Source organism: Schizosaccharomyces japonicus (assembly GCF_000149845.2).
Source record: "Schizosaccharomyces japonicus yFS275 unplaced genomic scaffold supercont5.2, whole genome shotgun sequence".
NCBI classification, from domain to species: Eukaryota; Fungi; Ascomycota; class Schizosaccharomycetes; order Schizosaccharomycetales; family Schizosaccharomycetaceae; genus Schizosaccharomyces; species Schizosaccharomyces japonicus.
This window is the reverse complement of record NW_011627861.1, coordinates 344,805-361,494: the sequence shown is the minus strand read 5'-3', so window position 1 is coordinate 361,494 and position 16,690 is coordinate 344,805. Positions and strand designations below refer to the sequence as shown.

Below are 16,690 nucleotides of genomic sequence, written 5' to 3'. Positions count from 1 at the left end.
TTAACGAATAAGGGAGCTTCTTGTCGGTACAGCTCTTCTAAAACAAGTTCAAAGAGCTGGAATGGTGGAAATGGTAAAGCCTCGGGGAGTTGGTTAGTAGTATTCAGTAGAACGCGATTAAACTTTCGGTTAATCCGTAACGATTTCTAAGCGAGAATCGTAACGAGATCCTGGAATGACCAGCGCAAACATACTTATACAGACTTGGCTACCGCAACGACAGTGCTAAACAGTCTCGTTTCATATAATTTGAAACAGAAGCTACTCCGGCAAATTGACACGCATCCACTAAATTTAGTGCTTGCGAAATTTCCCAGTGAACGTAGCGAAGCGCGGTTCAATTCGTCTGTTTACTCATAGACGGAGCGAAATGTGTTAGACATGAAACGACTGACATCAAGCATAGTTCTGTTTTTATTCGGATTTCTTACTGCAAAATACCACATTGTCGATACTTGTTACAGCACAATACGGGATATCGTCTTACGACACGCACTGTTGTCGAAGTTTTCTGTTTACACAGCCTTTTTTACGGGAATCTGTCTGTTCTTGTACATTCCTTTGAACACAATCGCCGAGCAGGAGGCAGCAAAAAACCACGGGAGCCATTGTGAACGTGTCCGTGCTCGTGAACAGCTGCTACGACGCGGTAGTTTCTAACAAGAATCTTGGTGATTTAACACACTTTCAGTTACACGTTGACGAGAGTGCCTGGCAATGCCTTTCTCCGAGAAAACACTTCACCTGAACATCGAGCAGGGTATTCCCTGTACGGATTTAATGATGATGCCCGATGAGTGTACGACGAATACAGAACCTGTTTCCTGCGGGTCGTATTATGTATTAGATGACGAGCATTGCTATAACACAAAAGTCAAGAAAGCGAACGAACCAACCGCTACAACAAAGACTACTCAGACTTCCATAGTTCGTGTGTTTTGGCCGCGGAAATGGATAACGTATCGTCATTCTGGTTTGCTCATCGGAAAGGTGTTCTCAAAGACTGATTTAGTTGTCGTTGCTTGCAAACCCATAGACGAAACTGATGTCTCTGTTAACTCTACGCACTTTTTCAGTGCTGCTGGCAGCCTGAATTCCGACAACCCACATGGCGGCGGTATGAATGGTTCTTCAGCTGGTTTGGAAGTCCTTGGCTCCTTAAACTGTGACGAAGACACAGATGTGCGCACTTCTTCCGGTTTTTGGCTCACCGTTCACTATCGTATGCCCTACCTTCACCCTGAATTCGCTAAAAACTCGACCTTTTTCAAATTACAGTCCATCCACCTTGTTTACTTCGATCCTCCGAATCCCAAGGAAATGCAGTATTTGTCGCTGCAACCTTTGCCTTTAATGCTTCGAAGAGAAGATGAAGAGAATCCTGATGATCCGGACCACAAAGAGTATGTGCACCAACAATCCCTCGTCGAAAAGTTGCAGGAGCATTTCCCAAAGACAAAAATGAATACCTGGAACTGTAGCCTGAACGCAGAAATGCTGCAAGTACTCAATGGCTTTTATGATGCCCGTGAACAGCTGCAATCTTCCGACACGACTAACACACCCATGTTGTTTCAAAAGTTCGTGTCCTTCTTTGCTTCGGCCACAAAACAAGCACTTTTTAAGCTGTTTCTTTGTTTATTTTTTATTGCACGCATTGTGAACGAAGTGCTTCTACGAATCATCCACTATCGAGTGCACCGGAAATTGCCGAATCTAGTCGAGCTTATGGTATCGGCACAGCAAGTAGATCTTCGTCTCCAACAGTCGTGTTTTTGGCCCGTGCAGTATATAAAGCTTTGGCGTAGTAAACGACGAAAGTCATATCGGCTTTCTGACTACGCAGAGTATATTCGTCTGTACAACAATTTATGGCTTATTACGAACGATATTATATTTGGTATCACACTTGCGACTTATGTTACGGATAATGTCAACGTATTGACTATGCTCCTTGAGCGGTTCATCTTCACGATTACTGTGGACAAAGTTCGGTCAATGGTACTTTGGCTGGTTGACACGCCTGCTGGCCTCAAGCTTAACAACGATATCTGCAAATTCCTTGTGAAGTTATCTGTGTGGATTATTGATGTTTGGAGCAACGTGCTTGATTACTGTCGTCCTGGCTTGCCATACTTAGTCTTTATTGTAGGATGTTCGGGGTTCTTTGGTGCTAGTCTTACCATTGCGCTGGTTTCGGATGTTGCAAATCTGCTCACTATTCATATTCGGATGTTGTACATTGCTTCTGCCCGTATTTACAACTGGCAACTGCGTATCCTCTACTCGCTTATGCAGCTGTTCCGCGGGAAGAAGAGAAATGTGCTACGTGATAGAATTGATTCCTATGAGTATGATCTGGATCAACTGTTACTTGGAACAATTCTGTTTACTGTGCTAATCTTTTTCCTTCCCACTATTTTTGTTTTCTATGCCAGTTTTGCTACTGCTCAAGTGACAATAATGGTGTTCAAGGCATTATCGGAGGCAATGCTGGCATTCTTAAACCATTTCCCGCTATTTGCAACCATGTTGCGTATAAAAGATCCAAAACGTGTGCCGGGCGGATTGAGTTTGGAGATCATCCACTCTATGCCGGAAAACGACGAATATTTATCAACGCTGTATGTGTATTGCAAGTCAAAATCTATATCGTTAGGGTCAATGTTTCAGCAGTACCGCAAACTAGCCCGTCGTCTCTGCGCATACTACCTATCATTTCAGGTTGTTTGGGGGTTAGCTGTTGGTCTGCCGATCCCGCCTATTCCCGCAAGCCGGCTATATAGCATTCAGTACTCCATGCTGCCTCTTCGGCGGGTTTCCATCCGGCAGCTTTGGCATCTGTTTCTCACGGCAAACGACAGTGATCCTTAGGGTCGAGCAAAGAATGATGTGTGTGACACAGTGTGTACACGTTGGCCAACAGTGCTTATTCGACTTGCCCACTGAAGGCAGCCAAAATTACGACTATCATGACTAATACTGTGACCACTCTACTACTACTACAACTACTACTGCACTACATATTTTTTCCGTCTGTTATTCTTCATTAACCTGTCATTCCTGTCATTCCTATCATTTCTCCAATCCTTATGGACATATAAAATAATGCCGAGGATCGCATTGGCTATTCGTGCATGCAGCAAAGACCTTGGTCTTGGTTACTTTTTCTCCTTGACTGTCAGAGCCTGTTAGCGTTGTATTTGGCAGTTGTTCTTCAGTTTGCTGCCGAAACAGCCTCAACATTCGTCTGCATACCTTTCTTGGGGATACTTCCACAGCGTCCGCGATTGCTAAGAGCTCTTGTTAGCATCAGAGTTCTGCCGTATGGTAACGTACACATTGAGAGAATCTTGTGTTAATTTCTCTTGCCCTAAAATTCGTCTAGTGATCCAGAGCATTCTCCCGGTACTAGGGTGCTTTGGCAGCTCATTGCCGTAGTAATTCGCGACAACGGGACCACGAAGTTTTTTTCTGAGAAACCGACTAATACCAGCTTTGGATCCTGTTCCTTGTGCCGTTCCAAAGACCTCTGATGAAACCTGTGCGACTTCTAAAAGCAATTTCTTGTCTAGCGCCATTCTTCTTTGGAGGGATTTACAACTCCCACCGTGTTCAAAGGACCCCACTGTAGTATCAGGTTTAGTAGTGGTGGTGACATCGCTTTGGAGGGTCAGCACAAGTATCGGTGTGAGGATGGCATGCAGGCAGTAAGGAAAAAGCAACGATGTAAGCACAAGCAAAACGCGGAGCCTGAGAGAAACTAAATGCAGCGACCGGGAAACGGAACGCTTTTTACGGCACGGGGTACACGTCTACAGGGAGCCCTAAACATCGGTTGTCTCGTCAATAACTGAGCTTTTTCCGATACTAAAGTTACGCTCCTCGTCCAGTCCAACTGGTCTTCGTCTGTCGCCGCTTTACACAATTAACCATTTTGCCTTGTGATGCATCCTCCCCCCTCCTGTCCCTCTCCACCCGTCACTAACTCTTTGTTATCGGAATAAAGTCATTGATTAAACCATCTTTGCTGCAACAGACTTTGTTTTGAACGAGTCTGGGAGCACATTCCAGCACGAAAACAGCAAACAAAAAAATTTAGGAGTTAAGAATTTGGGCTCATGTGCAGCCAGCGGGCGACGGAAGAAATTGCCCTGTCTAGTTTATGTACAAAGCCTTCTTAGCGGCAGCCACAACAACATCAGCATTGGGCAAAGACATGTTCTCCAAGCTCTGGTTGTAAGGCATGGGCACGTCGGCCATTGTGACACGCTCAACAGGAGCGTCCAAGTAGTCGAAGGCGCTTGACTCAACGATTTGGGCACAGATCTCGCTACCGATGCCGAAGCTGCTGTAAGCTTGGTCGACGGTGACGAGACGGTTCGTCTTCTTCACACTAGCAGCGATGGTGTCGATGTCAAGAGGACGGATGGAACGCAAGTTGATCACCTCAGCCTCTACACCGTACTTGGACTTGAGGATGTCGGCGGCTTGAAGGGAAGTACCAACAGAAATAGACTCACCAACAAGAGTGATGTCCTTACCGGGGCGCTCGATCTTGGCAACGCCAAAGGGAATCACAAAGTCTTCGCTTTGGGCCTCTTCAGACACAGGGAACGTTTGACCGTACAAAATTTCGTTTTCGAGGATAACGACAGGGTTGGGGTCACGGACAGCAGCCTTGATCATACCACGAGCGTCTTCGGCGGAGTACGGGCTGAGCACCTTGAGACCAGGGACGGAACCGTACCAAGGACCGAAATGGTGCGAATGCTGAGCAGCGACAGCGGCAGCAGGACCATTGGGACCACGGAAAACGATGGGGCAGTTTTGGATACCACCGGACATGTACAGGGTACGAGCGGCCGAGTTGATGATGTGGTCGATGGCTTGCATGGAGAAGTTGAATGTCATGAATTCACAAATAGGACGGAGACCAGCAAAAGCAGCACCCGTGCACAGACCAGCGAAACCCATCTCGGTAATAGGACTGTCAATAACACGCTTGGGTCCAAACTTGTCCAACAAGCCACGAGAAACCTTGTAGGCACCGTTGTACTGAGCGACTTCCTCACCCAAGAGGAAAACCTTCTCGTCACGCTTCATTTCCTCCTCCATTGCGCCATTCAACGCGTCTCTGACGGTCAACTATACCAAAATACGCGTCAGCAACCATTTACCGCATGTCGAACTCCAACCTGTCGTGTTTCTGCTTCACCACATAATTGACGCACATACCTCTTTCACGCCAGTAGACGCAAATCTCTTCGTCACTGAGCGCGCACCGAACGTAGGTCTTGCTCCTCCTCTAAAGAATGTTCCGAATCTTACTGTTCTCAACATGTTGGAATCCCAGCTGGGTTTTGGTAAAGGGCAGGTACTGCCCTGGCGTATGAGGACACTTGTGATGGATACGCCTGATAGAGCCGGGCTTCACGCAATCTTTCGCTGCACCTCGCTAAACTGGATAACGAGAGATGTCGTGCAGATGAGGAGCATGTGAGGAGAGAGGGGAGGGGGGAGGCGTTTAGGGATATGTCAGAATGTGCAGGAGCGCGACACCGCGTGTTTTTGGGTAATAAGTGCGAAATAAGGTTAGGCACGCGTCGCGTCGCGTCGGGTCGCGACGCGAAGCGAATATGAACCGACGCGTCGAGCGAAAGCGAGATGGTTTGTGGAAGCGAAGGCGCCAAACAAGTTGTGCAAGGTGTGTGCGATGGATTTACGGAGGATTGTCGTATTCCAGGTTTCTCATTTCGGCAGCCGTTTCTGGCGTACGTGTGCGTGTCTGTCTCCCCATCCACGACTCTTGACGCGTAACCGAAAACCAGACGCGTCCTCCTTCGCTTTACATCATTTCTGCGTCACCGTACTCCCTCCTTATATAAGCAACGCACCCGTTTCTCCTCCTGCCAACTGCATATATCCTCTTTTGGGACGATTCAGTGAGTGTGTGTATTGTGCAATTGAAGTTTTGTAGCTGTAACTGGTTTGTAACTATTGACAAGAAACATGGCCAGCTGTTGTCCGACGAATTTGGGCGCCCAACCCCCAAACGAAGACCATGTGCCTCAGGGCAAGATTGTACCTGACATTGGTGGGTTGACGACGTACGTATCAGGACCAGCGACGGGGAAACGCGTCGTTTTGATGTTTGAAGACATTTTCGGATTGTCGTCTCAGTTGAAGGAGGGAGCCGATTTGCTGGGAAGCCACGGATTCACTGCGTATGCTCCTGACTTTCTGCGTGGACATGCACTGCCTCTGGACAGCTATCCTCCAGTGACGCCCGAGCACAAGAAACTCGTTGACGAGTTCATGACGAAAAGAATTTCTCCCAGTTTGTATTGGGTGCTAGTGGAACAGTTCCTTGGGACAATTCGCTCTATTCACGGAGACGATGTGAAGATTGGCATCGTTGGGTATTGCTGGGGAGCCAAAGTGCTCACAACGCATCCGTTCAAGGGAGTTTCGGGCGTGGCAATGGCACATCCTTCGTTCCTTGACCCGCTGGATGCGAGAAACGTGCTTGCTCCCGTGTACATGATTGCAACAAGCGACGAGGACAAGAATGCTGTTGAGGGATTTAAGCGCGAATTCGCTTCTTCGCCTTTCCACTCACAATCCCACTTCGAGGTGTTTGATGACATGCATCATGGATTTATGGCCGCTCGTGCTGATCTGACGAATCCCGCCAACCGTTCTCGTTTTGACGAAGGATACAGAAAGTTTATAGGCTTTTTTGAGACCGTGCTTGCTTGAATTGACGTGCACGGCTAATGTGAGGCTCGGAAAAGCAGGATTTCTGGCTACAGCATTTTTTTGAACAAACTTACGAATTGGTAACGAATTGGACTTGAAGGACTGCAATGGCAGTTGGTATATTTTTGATTACGACTTGAAGAGGAAGACTGGGACAGTCTCTTGCACCTTGGTATTGAGTTCCGTCCTGGCTTTGCGGCATTGCTTGCATATACTCATTATGCTGCCCCGGTCTTTCTCAATTGATAACGACTATTATTACTGGACATCCGTTTTGCTATGACAACCGCTCCGAAGAGTACGATGGGTTTGATCAAAGGTTTTGTTATCGTCGTGCTACTATCGGAATCTTTGCAAATGCTTATCACCCGTCGACGCGGCATGGATCGGAGAGCTTGGATGCGACGGGATCAAACTCGGATACATCGCACGAATGAATCGCAGAGACGTTCCTGCCCTTGAGAAGTTGATTTGTGAAGAATGAGGTGAGACGAACGGGATGAATTGAAACGCATGAAAACGGGCTGAGATGGGTTGAAACACACCGAGGTTCCTGACACCCCCAACTGGGCAAGACTACGCACTTAAGAAACACGCAAAACCCTCGATCCCTCCTTGACCCAGGGAGATTTTAAACACACACACACACACGGGTTACATCGACTATCCTCATACATTGACTCGCTGTGCTATCTACTAGTTATGTACAGTCATACAATCCGCCTTGAAACCTTCCAAGCCGGCAATGCCCTTGACCGCTGGTGAAATTTTACTCCCAACATTTCTCTCTCCTGCCTAACCAGCAAAACACTAGACCAACAATGCCAAGTTTTGCAACTAGTTCCCGTTGGTTGCAGCCATTGTCATAGGGCACCATGAACGTTTCTGGCCACAACCGTCTGAGAAAGTGGACAGGAAAAGTCTGAAGCACAGTTCATCGGATTTCCTCCTTTTATACCAGTTTTCGTCTCCATGGAAACCGCTCCACCAATTCGGCGGTAAACAAACACGAGACAGTGTGAAACGGCAAAATGGACTTTACGGCCTTGTACGCAAGTACGGCTCCGTCGTATGCGCAGGTTTCACCAGGAGGAGAATGGATCGCGTCTTTCTCGCGTGCTGGTCACATTTTGATACGTTCGACGCGATCGTTGGAATTGGCTTTTGTGTTCCAGGTCGACGAAGCCTTCGCCAAAGCATGTCAGTGGATTCAGTGGAAACCTTTAAACAAAGACGATGACGAGGAACAAGAGGAGACGTCATTTCTATTTGTTGCATCAAGCGAGAAAATTATCGTCATTAATTTACTCGAGCCGGAATTTTACGCGATCATTCAGTGTGCTCATGACCATGTGTCGCGTGTGCAATGGACGCGAACAAAACAGATTTTATTGTTTTCGGATTTGCATGTTCGTAACCGTTTTTTGTTCGTGTGTACTGACTTGATAGTGTCGACTTACTGTCTGGTCCGTTGTACAGAAGAAAGGTCTTCTATTACAACAAGTGAAATCGCAAGTAAGAAAAGGTAAGCAGATCAAGCTGGCTTTTAGATTTTGAACATTTTCAACTAACGACTTGCTTGCCAGGATTTGCCTTTCATCCAACTCTTCCGTTTGCTGTCGTCTTGCACCGGAAAAATGGGTTTGACTTTGCTCATCTGTATCAAATGAGCACCGAAAACTGGAAACTCTCCGCAAGGTGGAAAATCCCTACCATTGATGCTCAGTCTATTCACTGGTCGCCAGACGGCTCGCGCATCGCTGTCGTCGAGGCTGCGTTTGAGAACAGCGTATACGTCTACACAAGCCTTGGCAACTATATCACAAAAATATGTCCCCCTTCTAATCAGCAAGAACTTGGACTCTGTAACTTACAGTGGGCTCCAGACGGCAGCTATGTTCTTGCTCACAGTCTTCACAACTCTTCCCTACGCTGTCTAGAGCCTCTTGCATTTTCAAACGCCCTTGAATTCGTTCATTCTTACTACCCCGACTTGGACGCTCCGACTCACGTTTGGCAAGAGGATATAAACTATCAAGATCAGTCCAAGTACAAGCGCCTTGACAAACCGCCATTTATCCAAAAATCGTACAATGCAACTATACGATGCAAAATGAATGTGGACGGAACACTGCTTGCCTCTTGTTGTAACTCTGTGCCAAACATACTCTGGATATGGAGTGTTTCGTCGCGAAGTCTCCATACTATGCTCGTGCAGTCTGCACCTATTATTCAATGGGATTGGCATCTTTATCGTAGCGACTTGCTTGTTATACGATGTGCAGTTCATCCAAGCCGTTCTTTGGATCAGGCTTCTCTGCTCTTCTTTTGGTCGGCCGCCTGGGCTGAGCCGAGGATCATCAGAGTCCCGAAAATGGGTTTCATTATTCGACACCACCAATGGATGAAGGCTGCACCGTCGAACGGTGGAAGGGAGGCGATCGTTGTGTGTGGTAACTCAAGTTATACTATTGGCTATGTTGTTGAAAGTGAAGATGACTCAGAAACCACAATGATGCCGACAATGACATTTTCTGACTTTGCTCTCAGTGATGAGCCTTTGGCATCCGAGTTGGACGCAACGAAAACGATTACCATTCAAATGTAATGTAAGAGATTGTCGGGCAAAGCCGGGGGGACATCTATGTATTTTTATAAGATTTAGTATGAATTTATGCGTTATTTTACACAGTGATTACAAACAGGAGAAAAATGAAGGCGTATTTGAAAAAAATAAAAATAAAAAGAAACCGACTATACACTGCGTACTTACTAAGCTTAAAGCCGAGAAGCAAGCCCAACTCACATAATTAAAAACTCTACACTATATCACTAGCACTGATATTGAGTTTCCTATTTTAATAAAATTCATTGAGACAGTTTACTCTTCAAAGTTCGTCTCCCATACTGTTCATCATGGTCCACATATCAGCTCGTCGCACAAACCACTGATATCCTTACTTGTCTTTCTCCACGCACATACACACAAACTCCGTCCTCTCCCGCTTTATGGTGGTGAGTTTTTGGTGGTGAACGGCGTTTTCTGCCCACGCATTTTATTGGAAATTCAACTCCCCACAGCAACTTCTAACAATCGAAACTATCTCTTTGAAAGACAGTTTTTTCGCGCTGCACGTCTTCCTTCACAAGATAAAGTACAGTTTAAAAGTTTCCATGAGACGGTAAATTTTCATGTTTTTTTAAATGACCGACGATAAAGAAATGTCAAACGAAAATTCCAAAGACGCGACTACCTCGACGACTTTACAGTTTACAGGATGCAGTCCGTTATCGGATTACGAGATCCTTGATAAACTTGGAGAAGGAACATTTGGGTATGTTAAAAAAAAAAAAAAGAAAGAAAAAAAAATTATACGCAGAGTTTTCTGAATTCTTTATTAATACATTTCGTCTAGTGAAGTCTATAAAGCCCGGAGACATAAAGATGCTCAGCTTTATGCGCTGAAAAAAATTCTCATGCATAATGAACGTGAAGGTGTAAGTAACTGAATCCTATGGGTGTATAATGCTGTTATCTTCTTTTTTTTTTATCTTTTATTTTTCTTATTTTCCGGCCAAATTTCATTTTTATGATTTTTTCCCGCCTTCTCTCTAGCCCATTCTAACCAATTCGCAGTTTCCAATTACTGCTTTGCGTGAAATTAAAATTATTAAAAATTTAAATCACCGTAATGTGATTAATATTTCTGATATGGCCATCGTACCGGGCAATCGCAAGCATAGAAAACGAGGCTCTATTTATATGGTAACACCGTACATGGATCATGATCTTTCTGGCCTCTTAGAAAATCCTTCCGTGCAGTTTTCGGAAGCTCAAATCAAATGTTATACAAAACAATTGCTTGAAGGTACTAAATACCTTCACGACTCTCACATCCTCCATCGAGATCTGAAGGCCGCAAACTTGTTGATTGACAACAAGGGAGTCTTGAAGATTGCAGATTTTGGTCTTGCAAGAGTTTTCACCGAGGATAGCTACACGGGCAGCCCGAATGCAAATCCGGCAAAACGAAGAGAGTACACAAACTGTGTGGTGACTCGATGGTACAGAGCTCCTGAACTTCTTTTGGGTGAAAGACGTTACACGACATCGATCGATGTTTGGAGTATTGGCTGTATTTTGGCTGAGATGTACAAGGGAAAGCCAATTTTGCCGGGAACCAGTGACCTTGACCAGCTCGACCGCATCTTCCGCCTGTGTGGAACAGCCACACAGGCCACTATGCCCAACTGGGAGAAGCTTCCTGGCTGCGAGGGTGTCCGCAGTTTCTATATGCACCCTCGAACTTTAGAAAGTGCTTTTCATTCCTACGGACCACAAATGGTTTCGTTGACAAGCCAATTGCTCAAACTCGACCAAGAAGCTCGTATCTCTGCGGCAGAAGCGTTAAAACACCCGTACTTCTACACAGAGCCTTACCCGGCCCGTCCAGATGAGTTAGTCGCTTATGCGTCTTCGCACGAATATGACCGTCGTAAGAATCGAACAGCCGCGCAGGACGCTGCTAATCGTCCACAAAAACCGTTCCGCTTTGCGACTCGTGGGCCTAAGGACCCGTACATTGTTCGTGATCGCTCGCACGACCATCATAGAAGATCCTTTGATGGAGAACGCAAACGCAAATTTGGATACGACTCTGACAGACGAGGTGGTCCTCGTAATTACTATAATTCATCACGAGACTACAATGATAGTAACCGTCCCAATGCTCAAGACAACCAGCACATGGATGTCGATGGCGACGGAAAACTCGAAACAGCAGGACCCGACAGAGGACCCGCCTCTTATTCCTCATCCCAAAACAACGGCCCTCATGGTCGTGAATCACGTTTCCGAGACCGTGAGTATATGAATCCAAGACCACGGCGTTATGGTGATTATGGATCGCGCGAAAACGCTTACAATCCTACACATTCTACCTCAGAGATCGAGTATGTTGATTCATACATTCCATCCTATTCACGCGCTTCTCGTTCCAACGTTTCGCAGGCACCAAATGCCTCAGCTCATCCGTGATGATGCCGTGCAAAAAAAGAAAGAAAAATTTGTAATTCACTAAACAAAAGTTTATGTCTACGACTAGCTGGAATACTGCGCACTGGAACGAGGACTTTTGTCTCACAAATACGATCGTTTACTAAGACCATAACCGATTTCCACTCCTACACATTTCCTGTTTCTACTGCCTCATTTCCTACTCACCAATCTCCTCGCCCTCGGTACCCTGCCCTACTCGCCTCGGTCGCCATCCGGAAGCCCCGCCTGCTCGTTCCACGCCAGAACACGAAAAAACGCGACACGGTTGATGCGCAACAAAACGCGCATAAACGCGTTTATTTTTACATGAAAGATCCTTTTTCAACTATCTAAGCATGATGCGCGTGCGTTCTCTGTATTGTTTTTCGGTTACGTGTATTGATTACGTTTGCGTGTACGCGACTGACTTTAATAGCATTTAAGTCTCGCACACTCCACACTACCCCGGATTTGCGTTCGCTCGAGCGGCTTTGACAAAAACTGCAATTGCCGCTTCAAATCCTCTTCTTTATGAACAAAACTGTATACAATGGAACCTACGTTAAGTGATATTGAACTGCTTTCACCTTTGTGCGATTTCAACAACGGAATTCTGAGAAATCCTGACGAAACTTCTCATGACCGTCATGACCAGGTTTCCATTTCATCGACGCTCGATGTAAGCAAGACCGTAAGTATACAGGCCACGCAATTGCTCAATTGCTCTCCCTTGGCTTGCCAAGATACTTCTATCGTTCTTCCCGAGCTCGAGGATGACGGGACTCGACCGAGCTTTTCATTTTCTGCTCTTATTGCCATGGCCCTTGTCTCTTCTCCTGAACGAAAGCTCAGTCTTCGTGATATCTGTGCATGGATCCGTGACAAGTTCACGTACTACAGAGACAACGAGAGCAACTGGTCAAACAGCATTCGACACAACTTGTCTCTCAACAAGGCTTTCATCAAGATTGCCAAACCGAAGGAAAAGACGGGGAAAGGCCATTACTGGACAGTTGATCCAGCCTATGTAAACAGTCTTTTCTCGGCTACAACCGGTTCCGTCACACGAGGACGGACAAACCGTAAACCTCGAAAGCCAGCATCTTCAGTCTCAAACTCTGGACATCATCTCCCCCATAAACCCTCTTCTGAACAACGAAACCATGCATCGAAACAAGTGAAACACTCAATTTCCACAACCCCTGATTCCAAAGTCAAACCCTCCTGTATCAATAAATCGCATAGTAAAAAACGCAAGCATTCCGATACCGAGAATACCGCTGTTCCTGAAGTTGAAAACGAATCTCCCAAACGCAGGAAATCCGCTCTTCTTCAGCCCGCAAACAGCACTTCTGGCATGGATACTCCCCGTGAACACGGTCATAACCTTTCCCCTCACGATTCCATCGACGAATCCCGTCGGGAGCCGCCCGTTCTAAGCGATATCACAAATTACCTTCATTCCCTTGGCGTTCCTGAATCAAACCCGTTCTCCTGCTTGGCCTCTCATACCTCTTCTACTTCATGTGATGTTTACGATCAACCCAACTATGCTACTACTTCTCTTGACTCATGTATTCCCATTCTTCCATCCCTCAATGTTTTTGAAGCTTTGCCCCATTGTACTTCAACAGTGACAAGCACTTCTACTACTTCTTCTTCCTCAATCCCTTCAAGCTACCACAGTGACCATGTCCCAACGCCAGCAGAAATCTTGGAGCAAGCTGCAAGCTCTGCTTCTACTGAATCGCCCGGGCCCACCATTCAGTCACTACCATCCAGCCCTTATTCGCGTACAGTTCTACCTACTGATTACCCCGGCGAACAGGGTTCGATGCGTGAAAACTCCTGGAATGCTTCGTCTACTCCCCCTGTCCTTGATGAAACTGTATGCCTGGAAGATGGTGTCCCGCAAACGTTAAACACCGTCCGTTCGCCCGACGGTCTTTCCCGAGATTATCATCGTAATCTTTCATTGTCATCGTCTGAGTATCTTCCAGTTTCCAGCGAAAGCCCAAACACGGCACTTCGCATTCATCGCGAGAAGGTCCGGGCAACCCTCTGTCCAAGCGACTTGTATCGCAGTCCCCAAACTCCCGACCCATGGATTCCCCAAGTTTCCCAAACACATTTAGCAGCTGTCACCGAATCCAGCAGTGTGAAGCCGCAGTCTTTGTTCCAAGCAATTGTGAACGCTACCTGCTTTGGTAGCCCAGATATGCTTGAAGCCAGACGTGTCGCTGAACGACGCAGTTTAATCTGTGGCCTTTATGCTCACGAACTTCGTGAAGACGACAACAGCCTCTTGGGAAAAGTCGATGCCTTTGCCGTAGACTTAGTTGGTATTGTGACTCGCGAAACTTATCGTGCCCGGTTACTGCAATCCTCTCCCAAGAGTGCAAAGCCTGACCTGAATGTTTACTTTTAGGTTTTCTTTTCTTTCCGGTCCGTTAAGGGCCCCGGGCTTTTTCTTTTTCTTTACTCATCTCGTCTACTTTCACTATTTTTGTTTGGTTTGACTTGACTTTTGGGTCCCACTCCCCTTTCTTTCACTGCGTTTCTTTTTCTCTTCATGTCTTTTTCACCATGCATGTAGCCTCTTTGGTTTTTATTTTCTTCGTTACTTCTATCCATGGATACTATAAATAATCCCTTTACCCCCTTCCCTCTTTGGGCATGCATGATCGTTTTCGTTTCTCCTTCTTCTTTTCTTTCTTTTGTCCCTTTTCCTTTGTTTTTGTGAGCATTCCCTTTTCAATTCCTTTTCTGCATTGGCTTTCACTTTTATACACTCTCTTTTTGTTTACGGCTTTTCAAAAGCTGTCTTTTGTCATTGGAGATTTCTGCAAATAAGCAGTTTGCTGTGCTGCCTGTTTGCCTTTAGACTGGTATGTCTGTATCGAAAGGCTCAGTGATTTATTCTATATCGTGAGGTTCGTCTTCGTTGCAGTTTCTATATGCCTTTCCGTACTCGCTAAACGATTCATGACACCTTTTCGGAGACAGCCAGTCTTCCTTGTACAACTAAGCAATTACATACTATAGACTAATAGAGTTTCCTCCAATATACATTTTCCATTCAAAACATCACGGAAAGAGCTCTACTTTAAGTGTGGACGGGCAGGACGGAACGGGACGGGACGTTGATTATATTTACTCGTACATGCAATTAGAGAGTTCTATTCTACCCTAGACACTGCAGCTCCATCCATATTTTGTAACATACACCAAGTCTACACATGCAAAAGTCGTCTGTAGCCTGTCGTCTGTAGCCTCACTTTAGTCTATGAATCAAGAAAGTCATCGGCGTAAATGTAACGAAGCAGATTGCACGGCAACCCTTGGTTTTTACGACAAAATTAGGTCAATCAATTCGTGAAACTCGGCTCTACAACTTTTCCCATATAACTTGGTCCTCATCTCTACGATTACAGACTTTGAATTCCGTTAAACTCGGCAATCACTTCTACACATACACACACACATTGCACCCTAGGACCCTTCATTACGGCCCGGGTCGGACCCTTTAGCCCTCTCACCCACTACGGACCCCTACAATCCCCCTCGCTACTCAGAATACCATCAAAGAACGTTACTTAATATTGTGTAGACTTCGTGTCAGTCATCACCTCTCGAAAGAAGTCTCGGTAGTATTTGACATTACAAAAAACAGCTTAGAAGCACTTGCGGTAGACAATGCTAGGTCCGCTCTCGTCGTACTCTTGCTTAGAGATCCACATTTGTTGGAAGGTGGAGAGGGGAAGCGAGAATAGAACCACCAATCCACACAGAGTACTTACGCTCAGGAGGAGCAACAATCTTGACCTTCATGGAGCTGGGGGCCAAGGCTTGGATCTCCTTTTGCATACGGTCGGCAATACCAGGGTACATAGTAGTACCACCAGACATGACGATGTTGCCGTACAGGTCCTTACGGATATCGACATCACACTTCATGATGGAGTTGTAAGTGGCCTCGTGGATGCCGGGGTTCTCGAGACCGAGGACGGAGGGGTTGAACAGAGCCTCGGGAGCACGGAAACGCTCGTTGCCGATGGTGATGACTTGGCCGTCAGGAAGCTCGTAGGACTTTTCGAGGGAAGAGGATTGAGCTGCGGTCTGGAGCTCCTGCTCAAAGTCGAGAGCGACGTAGCAAAGCTTCTCCTTGATGTCACGGACGATTTCACGCTCGGCAGTGGTGGAGAAGGTGTAACCACGCTCCATAAGAATCTTCATCAAGTAATCGGTCAAGTCACGACCAGCAAGATCAAGACGCATAATAGCATGGGGAAGAGCGTAACCCTCGTAAATGGGGACAGTGTGAGTAACACCATCACCAGAGTCGAGGACGATACCGGTGGTACGACCAGAAGCGTACAGGGAAAGAACGGCCTGGATGGAGACGTAGAAGGCGGGAGCGTTGAAGGTCTCGAAAATGATTTGGGTCATCTTTTCACGGTTCGACTTAGGGTTCAAGGGAGCCTCAGTAAGCAAGCAGGGGTGCTCCTCAGGAGCAACACGAAGCTCGTTGTAGAAGGTGTGATGCCAGATCTTCTCCATATCGTCCCAGTTCGTGACAATACCGTGCTCAATGGGGTATCTCAGCGTAAGAATACCACGCTTGCTTTGAGCCTCGTCACCGACGTAGGAATCCTTTTGGCCCATACCGACCATGATACCTTGGTGACGGGGACGACCGACGATAGAAGGGAAAACGGCACGAGGAGCGTCGTCGCCAGCAAAACCGGCCTTGCACATACCGGAACCATTGTCAATAACGAGAGCAACGATTTCTTCTTCCATTATGTGAACGGATTTTGTTTTTGTGTTCTAAGAGGGTGTTGGTGAACGGTAAGTCTGGTCCCAGCTGCACAGCTGGCTTTCTATTAA

General features: G+C 46.4%; 8 protein-coding genes across 8 annotated transcripts; 5 read left to right on the top strand and 3 right to left on the bottom strand.

Moving 5' to 3' along the window:
• Positions 1-183: 183 nt before the first annotated feature.
• Positions 184-5,925, top strand: SJAG_03066 (pig-Q). Its single transcript, XM_002174197.2, has one exon. It carries the CDS (start codon positions 718-720, stop codon positions 2,872-2,874), a length of 2,157 nt encoding a protein of 718 aa, XP_002174233.2. The 5' UTR covers positions 184-717; the 3' UTR covers positions 2,875-5,925.
• Positions 2,977-4,012, bottom strand: SJAG_03065 (ribosomal protein subunit S27). The gene is made up of 3 exons (XM_002174196.2): positions 3,340-4,012; positions 3,259-3,293; positions 2,977-3,178 (listed from the first exon to the last, which is right to left on the bottom strand). Exons 1-3 carry the CDS (start codon positions 3,579-3,581, stop codon positions 3,162-3,164), a joined length of 294 nt encoding a protein of 97 aa, XP_002174232.2. The 5' UTR covers positions 3,582-4,012; the 3' UTR covers positions 2,977-3,161.
• Positions 3,952-5,431, bottom strand: SJAG_03064 (pyruvate dehydrogenase e1 component beta subunit Pdb1). Its single transcript, XM_002174195.2, has 2 exons — positions 5,239-5,431; positions 3,952-5,148 (listed from the first exon to the last, which is right to left on the bottom strand). The coding sequence occupies exons 1-2, from the start codon at positions 5,341-5,343 to the stop codon at positions 4,159-4,161; spliced, it is 1,095 nt and encodes a 364-aa protein (XP_002174231.1). The 5' UTR covers positions 5,344-5,431; the 3' UTR covers positions 3,952-4,158.
• An 87-nt stretch (positions 5,926-6,012) lies between the features above and the next one.
• Positions 6,013-6,762, top strand: SJAG_03063 (dienelactone hydrolase; the record flags this gene model as incomplete). Its single annotated transcript, XM_002174194.1, has 1 exon — positions 6,013-6,762. One exon carries the CDS (start codon positions 6,013-6,015, stop codon positions 6,760-6,762), a length of 750 nt encoding a protein of 249 aa, XP_002174230.1.
• Positions 6,763-7,793: 1,031 nt separating this feature from the next.
• Positions 7,794-9,370, top strand: SJAG_03062 (WDR8 family WD repeat protein; the record flags this gene model as incomplete). Its single annotated transcript, XM_002174193.1, has 3 exons — positions 7,794-8,171; positions 8,212-8,287; positions 8,349-9,370. 3 exons carry the CDS (start codon positions 7,794-7,796, stop codon positions 9,368-9,370), a joined length of 1,476 nt encoding a protein of 491 aa, XP_002174229.1.
• A 596-nt stretch (positions 9,371-9,966) lies between these two features.
• Positions 9,967-11,800, top strand: SJAG_03061 (CMGC/CDK/CDK9 protein kinase Cdk9; the record flags this gene model as incomplete). Its single annotated transcript, XM_002174192.1, has 3 exons — positions 9,967-10,097; positions 10,179-10,260; positions 10,400-11,800. The coding sequence occupies 3 exons, from the start codon at positions 9,967-9,969 to the stop codon at positions 11,798-11,800; spliced, it is 1,614 nt and encodes a 537-aa protein (XP_002174228.1).
• Positions 11,801-12,350: 550 nt separating this feature from the next.
• On the top strand, positions 12,351-14,228 carry SJAG_05288 (meiotic forkhead transcription factor Mei4; the record flags this gene model as incomplete). The annotated part of the gene is made up of 2 exons (XM_002174191.1): positions 12,351-12,882; positions 13,411-14,228. 2 exons carry the CDS (start codon positions 12,351-12,353, stop codon positions 14,226-14,228), a joined length of 1,350 nt encoding a protein of 449 aa, XP_002174227.1.
• A 1,298-nt stretch (positions 14,229-15,526) lies between these two features.
• Positions 15,527-15,757, bottom strand: SJAG_03058 (actin; the record flags this gene model as incomplete). Its single annotated transcript, XM_002174190.2, has 1 exon — positions 15,527-15,757. One exon carries the CDS (start codon positions 15,755-15,757, stop codon positions 15,527-15,529), a length of 231 nt encoding a protein of 76 aa, XP_002174226.1.
• Positions 15,758-16,690: the final 933 nt, after the last annotated feature.